This window comes from Nymphalis io, chromosome 30 (assembly GCF_905147045.1).
Source record: "Nymphalis io chromosome 30, ilAglIoxx1.1, whole genome shotgun sequence".
In the NCBI taxonomy this organism is placed as follows: domain Eukaryota; kingdom Metazoa; phylum Arthropoda; class Insecta; order Lepidoptera; family Nymphalidae; genus Nymphalis; species Nymphalis io.
The window spans coordinates 5,578,898-5,588,673 of NC_065917.1; the positions used below are offsets into that span (position 1 = coordinate 5,578,898).

Genomic DNA, 9,776 nt, shown 5'->3' on the forward strand with positions numbered 1-9,776 from the left:
TATTGGAACCATTTGAAATCGTTTCAACCTTTAATAAAAAGAAAGTAACAATCAATTTTACAACATTATATATTAGAATTTAATATTAGTGATTTCTTGCCTGATATTTTACTGACAATTATGTTTTTATTCAGCACGTTTCCACTCTGCTTTAGCTAGCCGAGATGGCCTAGTAGTTAGAACACGTGTTTATAATTAATCTCGTGACGGTGAAGGAAAACATCGTGAGGAAATCTGTACGTGTCCAATTTCACTGAAATTCTGCCACGTGTGTATTCCACCAATCCGCATTGGAGCAGCGTGGCGGAATAAGAAAAAACCTTCTTCTCAAAAAAAGGCTCCTCTATTTTTTTAGCTTTAGCCCAGCAGTGAGACATTCACAGGCTTTTACTTACATAGTTTTACTTTTTTATGATTTTATGGTATCTAAGTTTTGGCTTGTGTTTATTCTGGCTTAATTATTAATTATTGTACGATAATTTTTCTTGATTACGGATACTTAAACCCGATTGGTATATATAATAATTAGCAGTAATATTGTATTTTTTTTTGACAAACTCTTATGTTAATAACTTAAATTTAAGTTATATCCAATTTATAACGATTATAAATCACCAATCTAATGGATTTTGCAAAGCATCCTTCAAAGAGACACTTTGCTCGCTGTAAAACTGTGAGAACCATGATCTGAATGTACGTATTGTTTTGTCGTTTTTCACGTAGGCGGGCGAACTGACGTACCGTTTGTTGTTCCATATAGCCACGTCTCTTGCAAACTGTAAAATTAATTAATTAATTGTGGATCACAAAATAGTGTAAATCGTATAAAATATACCACAGATAGGGTTGAGATATTAGAGAGTAATTTGTTATGAGAATGAGCCAAAAAGTTATTTTGGCTCATTCTCATAAAATAATAACGTTATAAGAGGCACACGTTTAAAGGCGTAAATTATAGTAATGTTGTATTAAATGTTATATTAAAAACGGCTGGCTTTTTATGTTTTTAAAAGAAATAACAACTGAATTTCTTATCAGGTTCTCTCGTGAGAATCTTACATTTCGATTCCCAAACTTATTTGTGCTTTACAGTTCAAAAGTATTTGAATACAAATCTTTTGATTTGATTTGCATTTTTTTATGAGAACACATATTGTGAGCCATTGTTATATTATAAATAAAAGCAAATAAATATTTGCGAAAAACATTTCTGACTATGACTATGTTACATATAATTGTCTATTTTTATATACCGTATATAATAAAGTATATATAGATATTTTATTTTATCCGAAAAGTACATAATGATACATAAAGGATATAATGAAAAATATAATTTTAAAATAAAAATAAAATTCTCTTTGTTCCAATAATTTTAACCGTTGAAATATATCTTTTCCTATATAACTGGCTGACTTTTAATTAATTAGATTAATAATTAATGTGTATATAAATATATAAAATAAAATGTTAATGTATATACAAATAAATTAATTTACTAAAATAATCTGTAAAAACTAGATGCGTCGGTACTCGATTGAAAATAAGTTCTTGTAACGAATATATTTTGCAGTAAATAATATGAAATAATATAACATTTAAGAGTGATTATATAATAAAAAAGTTAAGTTAAAAATAGAATTCAATAATATTCATTTGGTCACACGTACTATAGGATATGATGGTCTTAGATTTCTTTCGGCCTAGCACTCGTTCGTCTTTTATTTGGTATAACGTGCGATGGGACTTTATTAGGAAAATCCTTGCTTACTTACTTGATAAGCTTCCATAAGCACTAGAGCAGCGCCGAGGATTGCATTATAACGCGGTGTGTACACCCTGTGGACGACTTTTTGCACCAACGGTGCTATCGGCGTCACGGATTGTATGATTGTCATCGGACCGAGTGGCGAGTAGAAGCGTAGTCGCACATGCGCAGGACCTATCTGAGGAATGATAATTTTTTTAAGTTGATGGTAGAGCTTTTGGCAAGCCCATCTGGTAATTTACCATCATATATTCAACCGTCAAACAGCAATGCTTAGAGTATTGTTGTGTTCTGGTTTGAAGGGTGAGTAAGCCAATGTAACTACAATCACAAGGGACGTAAAATCATAGTTCCAAAGTTTGGTGGCGCATTGATTATGTTAGAAATGATAAATATTTTATAGTATACCACCTGCGTCTTTATTTATTTATGCAGTAATATTTCTCCTCTACGTTTAGGTTGTCTGGTAGAAATTGCTTTTTATTAATAAGACCACCTTTTTGTACAGCTGGTTAGAAAATTATTTTTCTTTATTTTGGTACACAATAAAGTATTATTATTATATTTTCATATAATTACTGCCTCGTATATTGAATAATAATAACTTCAGTCTTACTAATTAGTGTCTTACATAAAGGTTCTGATCCCGAGGTTTTGGGATCAAATCCCATGTCAAGTCAATTAAAAAAATTTGAGTTTATTATTAAGAAATTCCCAGTAGTAGTTACTCGGCGGCGTTAACACTCCCGTTCCATTGGCTTAAGAGTGTGAGGGAATAGGGAGTTCACCTACGTTTACACACACACTTGTGTACTAGGATAGCTACTGTGCAGTTGGCTATCCCTATTATCATCAAATTATCATAGTATATGTCTTATCATATTACCTGATGTACCGTTACGTTGATGGGAAACACATCGAACTTCATTATAATATATTGGTGAGCGATTTTAATGTGGGCCAAGTGGTCTATTTCACCCTTAGACCACTCCGCACTCCATTTATGGGAACCTGGAAAATTGATGTTTCATTAAAAAAATCAATCTTACTTCAACATTTATCTAACTCTTTAAGTCCATATTGTTTTTGATAGGAACGAATTTAAGGAAAGTCCCTTAACTTTGACAGTAGCAAGATAATTAATGGTACTATTGGAATGAATATAATATACCTTATGTTATCGTTGTGCCAACTTAGAATTTGAGTTATATTCTTACTCTTTAGGGTGTTTACGCACCCAAAATCCGAAATAAAAGGTTGCTTTAAAAATCATCGATTTACTACATTTAAATAACTAAATATTTTCTAAATTGATTATTACTGTTGGCCCTATTGATCTCGACACTGACAGCGTCACTGGTTGGGTGGCTGACGCTTGAAACTCAACCAACGTGAGAGCTCAATGAGATAAGCTCATTTTGATGTGTCCTGTGGGCATCGGCTTAGAACGTTGTCGGGTAACTTAAATAGCTTTAACATAAGCAAATACACTAATCTTAGAAAATAGTTACTTAATCGCGCAAGCTAATAAGATTAACAATATATATATATCATCTTCCTAAATTAATCAGTGACAACATCCACAGACATCATAGGAATCGTATTATAATTATAATTATTTAATTACTTACCAATAATATTATTTAAAAACGGGTACTTGTATCCGATATCGGTTAGTAACGAAATATTGTGAACTGCGTTCAAATGTGCCACGTCAGCGCCATTTTCTGGTATTTCCTTGAAGTCGCAAATATAACAAAAAAAAAAAAAACAATCTATATGCTATAATAAAAGCTAATTTAACGAATTGCTTGTTTTTTTATTCCTAAAGTACATGACAAGGCGTGTTACAGGTGAAATAGAAATAAAATTCTTAATAACCTATTTCAATTATAAATATTTTTCATATTAAAACCAAACTAAACCTTTAATTATATACGTACTGATCTTAAGATAACTACATCAAAATTTTCATAATCCTAATTATTTATGTTTAAAGAAAGATCTACTTACGAAGATTTGCAAAATATATAGGTTTATACTGGTGGTAGAGCTTTGTGCGAGCTCGCCTGGGTAGGTACCACCCAATCATCAGATAGTCTACCGCAAAATAGCAGTGCTTGGTATTGTTGTGTTCCGGTTTGAAGGGTGAGTGAGCCAGTGTAATTACGGGCACAAGGGACGTAACATCTTAGTTCAGAAAGTTGATGGCGCATTGGTGATGTAAGCGATGGTTAACATTTCTTACAATGCCAATGTCTATGGGCGCTGGTGACCACTTACCATCAGGTGGCCCATATGCTCGTCCGCCAACCTATACCATAAAAAAAGCATATTATTTAAGGATCATTACAATAAAATATTAATTGAGAACTAAAACTATTGCGATCGACTGAGCGGTGTATAAAAAGTACTGTAGAGCAATCTAGAATTACAACAAAGCAAATATTATAAAAATTTAATCGATGACAAAATAATATGTGGTAACATTCACGGTGACCGCTTCAACAGTGTAAAAGAAGTCTATTAATCTCAAACAGACGCACATTTTTATATATGTATATTCCGTAACAGCCTGTGAATGTCCCACTGCTGGGCCAAAGGCTCTCCTCTTTTTGAGGAGAAGGTTTGGAGCTTTTTCCACCACGCTGCTCCGATGCGGGTTGGTGGAATACATGCAGGTTTCCTTACGATGTTTTCCTTCACCGTAAAGCACGAGATGAATTATAATCACAAATTAAGCACATGAAAATTCAGTGGTGCTTGCCCGGGTTTGAACACACGATCATCGGTTAAGATTCACGCGTTCTTACCACTGGGCCATCTCGGCTCTTTTATTATATATGTATATAGATAAAGAAATATAATTAATTATTCCAATAACAATTGAACTTACTTGAATATGAGCATTGACGAGAAACTCATTCCTGCCTCTGTACCCCCAGTTCTTCGTCTCGTCTGACTCCTCAACAGTCCAGAACGGCGGTCGTCCCTGAACATCGTACCAAACCCATACTGATCCATCAATCTCCATAGAGGGATATGTCTTTATTGATATACCTTTGGGTACTAAAAACAACAATATAAGGGTAAAGAAAAAGTATGCAATGTAGATATGAGTAAAAATATATAATATATAAAAATATTTAGGCTCATCTAAATCTTAACTGAAAATTCGAGCTTGCTGACAACTACGTTTTTTATGTAAGCACAAACAATTTGTATTTATAAATCATTATGAGCACGAGGGAAACACTGTGAAAAATGTCTGCCTGTGTCAGATGACAATATATTACCATTCTCCATTTATACAATTAGCCTCTCCTCCTTAAGAGGAATATAGGCATTTGCTGGGTTTAAAAAGTGAGACTAAATAGCTATTTTAAAGACTTTTATTAATAAACACATAAAATAAACCTCCCAAACTGTGAGATTAGCACTATTATATCAACGGTAAAGTCATTGGTGAAGAGATGGTGAAAAATAATGTTCCTTATTAAATATTACAAGCAGCAAAGGGTTATTTATAATATTTATAGTTTTAACAAAGCTCACCTGTTTCCGTTTGAGGTATACTGACACACTGCCCATCCTCTCCAAACTTCCACTGATGGAAGGGACACTCGATACAATTACCGCAAACATTACCCCCAACCGCTAGATTCGCTCCCAAATGGGGACAGTAGGCGTCTACTACCCTCGCTGTTCCATCTTCACCTCGATAGACGCAAAGATTTAGTCCTGTGCAAGAAATAAATAGTTCATATAACGACCTTATTCACGCATTATAACTTTGAAAAAACATTATTACTTACAATTTTATTTTCTTCCTACATTTTTTACTTAATTACTCTCAGACGTATATTTATATAATTGTGCCACAAATATGTATTGTACATAACAAATAGCGTTAAAAAACTTCTTTCCAACCCGGTTTCGTGGATCTCTAATTTTTATATAAATTCGTATTTCTTACCCAAAGCATCTACAGCAACAACACCACCGACTTTCAAGTCCCTACTCTCTACCAGGGCAAACCACCCATTTGGGTAGGGAGGTGGTAGCTTGCTTCCAAATCTTCTCGCTCTTTGTGCCCTTATTATATGTAACGATCTGTCTTTGCCCTTCGGAAGGTGATCAAACCCAACCTCTGATAATTCCTGGAAATAAAATGTACAATAATGTGTTTTTGTATTTTGGCTCATAAATGCATTTTGGTTTATCAATCTAAGACGTATGCTAATCATTATATCAACGATCACATAAAAAATAATTTCATTTTTATTTATATTAATAAAATTACAAGTATTTTTTTTTATAATTACCATTATATCTTCCTGTTAAATTGAAAAACATGAATAGCTTTTTTTTAAATGATATATAGATAACCTTATAGCAATTTTCTCAGGCTCAGATATTTTTGTATTTGATTTGTTTAGGTACATTGAAATAGTGTTGAAGTTGTGTTGGGTTTAAGCTTGTTTTTAAGAAAGTTAATACCTTTAATTTAAATAGAATCAAATTTTAAATAAATATTAATTTATCGTTTTATATTTAACTATTATTAGTGGAGAGGTTTTAAATATTATACTAGAACTCTTACCTTGGCGTAAAACACAGGACTCCAGTACGATTTATACAGAATGTATAAAATAAGAAAAAATAATAAAATGAAAAATAAAACTTTGATATATTTAAACACGAATTCAAATATCGAACAAAGAATGCCGAACGTTAATTTCGTCGAAATAAAAAGTTCATCTTTTGTATTTTGACAGTTGTTTACATTTTCGATTAAATCGCTAATCGCCATCTTGGAATGCCTTATTCAATCAAGCCTTTAACATCATATCTGAAAAAAAAATTAACCTGCTTTAATTGGATGTTATATTTACATTTTTCAAATTCCGATTACAATCTGACAAGGATATTTTAACGCGTGGCCAAAGATGGAACTAATATGGACATCTTGTCGAGTGTTGCTGCAATAGATAAGTAATAAGAAATCCTAAATTCCCATCTATAAAAACTGACTAAAAATGTTATGCTATATATAGTACTGGTTTTCCCCGGCTTCGTCCGCGTTTTAGGGGAAGGACGTTTGCTCGTCCAATCTCAAGGCAGATTAGACGCCGTGGACGTATGCGCAAGAATTTTATAGTGCACAAGTGTGTGCGCAAGCATATGTGTACTCTCTATTCCTTAACTCTCATAATCCGAAGGGACGGTAATCCGTCACGACCAGAAAGAGTTCAGGCGCAGGACCAACGGCTTAACGCGCTTTCCGAGGCACGGGAGTGTACACACTTCCAACTTCCAGACTCCGGGATGCTATTAAGAATTTTTTGACAGAAAACCCAATTTTTATTGGCCCGCGAATTGAAACCAGGACCTCCGGGTCGGCGGCCTTTCATCAAGTCACTAGACCAACGAGGCAGTCTAACTCTTTACTAAGTGACAATTTTAAAAGGTATAATGATTATATTCCATGTAAAGTAGCGGTATTGTTGTGGATGGATACCAACCATCTGGGTACGCACTTCTGATTTTGAATGTTCGTATTAATAAGCTTAAAAATATTTGACAACAAAAATTTACGTAAACTTTAATTTGTAATAACTTTTGATAGGCTCAACCGATTTTGATGAAATCATACTAGTATTCTAAATGGAAAGCTTGTGAGGATTGATCTTAGTTACTCTTTCGTGCAAAAACTTTTGAACGGATTTTAATGAAATTTGAAATAAAGATAGCTTATTATCTGTTCCTAATAAAATCTGCCCCCTTCCCTCAAACGCGGGCGTAGCTGCGGTCGGAAGCTAGTAAAAACTAAACCTTGGTAGTACACTACTAATAATAATTTAGCATTTCGCTGTTGTAATTTTTAGCTGTTTTGAAGATAACCCCGGACGAATAAATAGACAGCCAAAAAAACATGGCCGTCTTGTTTTTTAAAACTCACAAATACTCTTGATGCATTAACTAGCCTATTACTGTTATATTCATTATCTCTAATTTCACTGACTCACTCACCAATACCGGAACAACACAGAACGTCACTATTTGATTGCAGATTAAATACGAAAGCTACTCACACGTGGTACTTTAATCTATCACTAACAAAGTCTTTCATACTGCACTTGCATATTTGAATCAATATGTGCATTCTATTATACGCTATAGATAATATATTCTCAAATTGCAATTTAAACATTATAAAACATCATAAAGTCGTGCCTACACGTGTAACAATTAATCAAAAAAAAAAAAATCTTTTAACATTTTTTTACATTTCGCTCTTTTTTTTTAAAAAAAAACAAAATTTTGATAATTAAGTCATTTGGTAACAAGGCCGTTTCCGGTTCTGTTAGTCCCGTTTTGAGCAGTGCGTGAGCCAGTAACTACAGGCACAAAAGACATATTCTCAATATTGGTGGCGCATTGGCGACCTAGTGGATATTTAATATATCTTATATAGCCAATTTCTATGGGTAGTGGTGACCCATTTGTCAGTCTACCTACCTATTTTAAATTAATTAAGTATATGTTATATTATTAAGTATTGCGTAGTATTTACATAGCATTTCTCCTTGCGGAATCACAGTCAATTAGACCCTTATTAATAGTATAAGACACATTGGTATCGCTTCTTATAAATTATCGCAAGCGTTTGAAAGCGTTTGCTCGAGAACGCGCGCTTTTGCGCAGCGAAGCGGTTCAATGTTTTGTCGTCAAAAAATTAATATTAAATAAACTATTTTCATTCAAAATAGAAGCGTTACATTTTGTTATAATTTGTCAAAAAGGTACCAACGGTTTTTTCAGTGTATATATAGTGATGTTATTTATCTTTGAAAAAGTCTGCAAGCGGTCGTTTCATTCCCTAGGCGTGTTATTCGTTTCATTAAATCGCTAATTATTATTATTGGCATCGTACCCATCTTTCAAAACTCTTAATTTGTTATTACAATAATCATTTAAGTAATTTGACTGTCATTTTTTTATTGCTTTTGGTAATGTGGTTTCATCCCACAGTCATTCAGCCAATTTTAATTAATTTTATTAATAATAGACCATCAAAATTTTGCAAACTGACGATCAGCCTAGGATAAATTATTAAAATATATGACATCGATTTATAATCTTGCATTATTTTATCATATTCGCCTTTAAATATTATGATCATCGACATTTGGGACATTTCTTAATAAAAAAATCAACTAATTCGAATTTCGAAAAAAACATTCACAAAATCCATTTTTCAATATACAAAAAAATATACTAACAAATATTTTATTAGGAGTTATTTTTTTATTACCGACGCCAAAATTCTTCGAATTCTCTATGAAATTCTAAGAACTGCAAAAATTGTAATGTGATCGTGACATATGTATGTCACGATCACATTACAATTTTCTATATTAATATTATAAACGCAAAAGTAGCGCTGTCTGTATGTTACGCTTTCCAAAAATTCAGTAAAAGTCTTTTCTTGTAAAAGTTTTTACTGGATCATTTTGGCTGTATACAATGGTTAAATAAAAAAAAAATGATTTCTTGCCTAATAAGCCAGCATATCCACCAAATACATATATAAATATTGTTTTCTTTTGTGTTCATTCAATGATATATTATATATTTCAGAAAATTTAGTACTGGTGGTAGGGTTTTGTGCAAGCTCGTCTGGGTAGGTACCACCCACTCATCAGATATTCCACCGCAAAACAGCAGTACTTGGTATTGTTGTATTGTGGTTTGAAGGGTGAGTGAGCATGTGTAATTACAGGCACAAGGGACTTAACATCTTAGTTATCAAGATTGTTGGCGCATTGGCGATGTTAGCGATGGTTAACATTTCTTAAAATGCCAATGTCTATGGGCGTTGGTGACCACTTACAGGTAGCCCATATGCTTTTCCGTCTACCGATACTCTAAAAAAAACATTACTTACATCCAAGCCTATATATATATAATAAAAATAAAACGCAAGTATTTTCCTCTTTGCATA

The 9,776-nt window shown here is 32.9% G+C and overlaps 1 protein-coding gene across 1 annotated transcript; it reads right to left on the minus strand.

Moving 5' to 3' along the window:
• Positions 1-611: 611 nt before the first annotated feature.
• On the minus strand, positions 612-5,973 carry LOC126779861 (cholesterol 7-desaturase nvd). Its single transcript, XM_050503980.1, has 7 exons — positions 5,745-5,973; positions 5,324-5,509; positions 4,665-4,837; positions 3,400-3,505; positions 2,655-2,779; positions 1,776-1,946; positions 612-776 (listed from the first exon to the last, which is right to left on the minus strand). Exons 1-7 carry the CDS (start codon positions 5,971-5,973, stop codon positions 612-614), a joined length of 1,155 nt encoding a protein of 384 aa, XP_050359937.1.
• Between the last annotated feature and the right edge of the window lie 3,803 nt (positions 5,974-9,776).

Bases quoted from the DNA above. Each gene is read 5' to 3' on its own strand.
- LOC126779861 (XM_050503980.1), bottom strand. From the start codon at position 5,973: ATGAGCCAAAATACAAAAACACATTATTGTACATTTTATTTCCAGGAA. The intron at 3,506-4,664 runs GTAAGTTCAATT...TGCGACTTCAAG, and splicing joins TCGTCAATGCTCATATTCAA to GAAATACCAGAAAATGGCGC. The intron at 1,947-2,654 runs GTAATATGATAA...ATCATTCCTCAG, and splicing joins TCAACGTAACGGTACATCAG to ATAGGTCCTGCGCATGTGCG.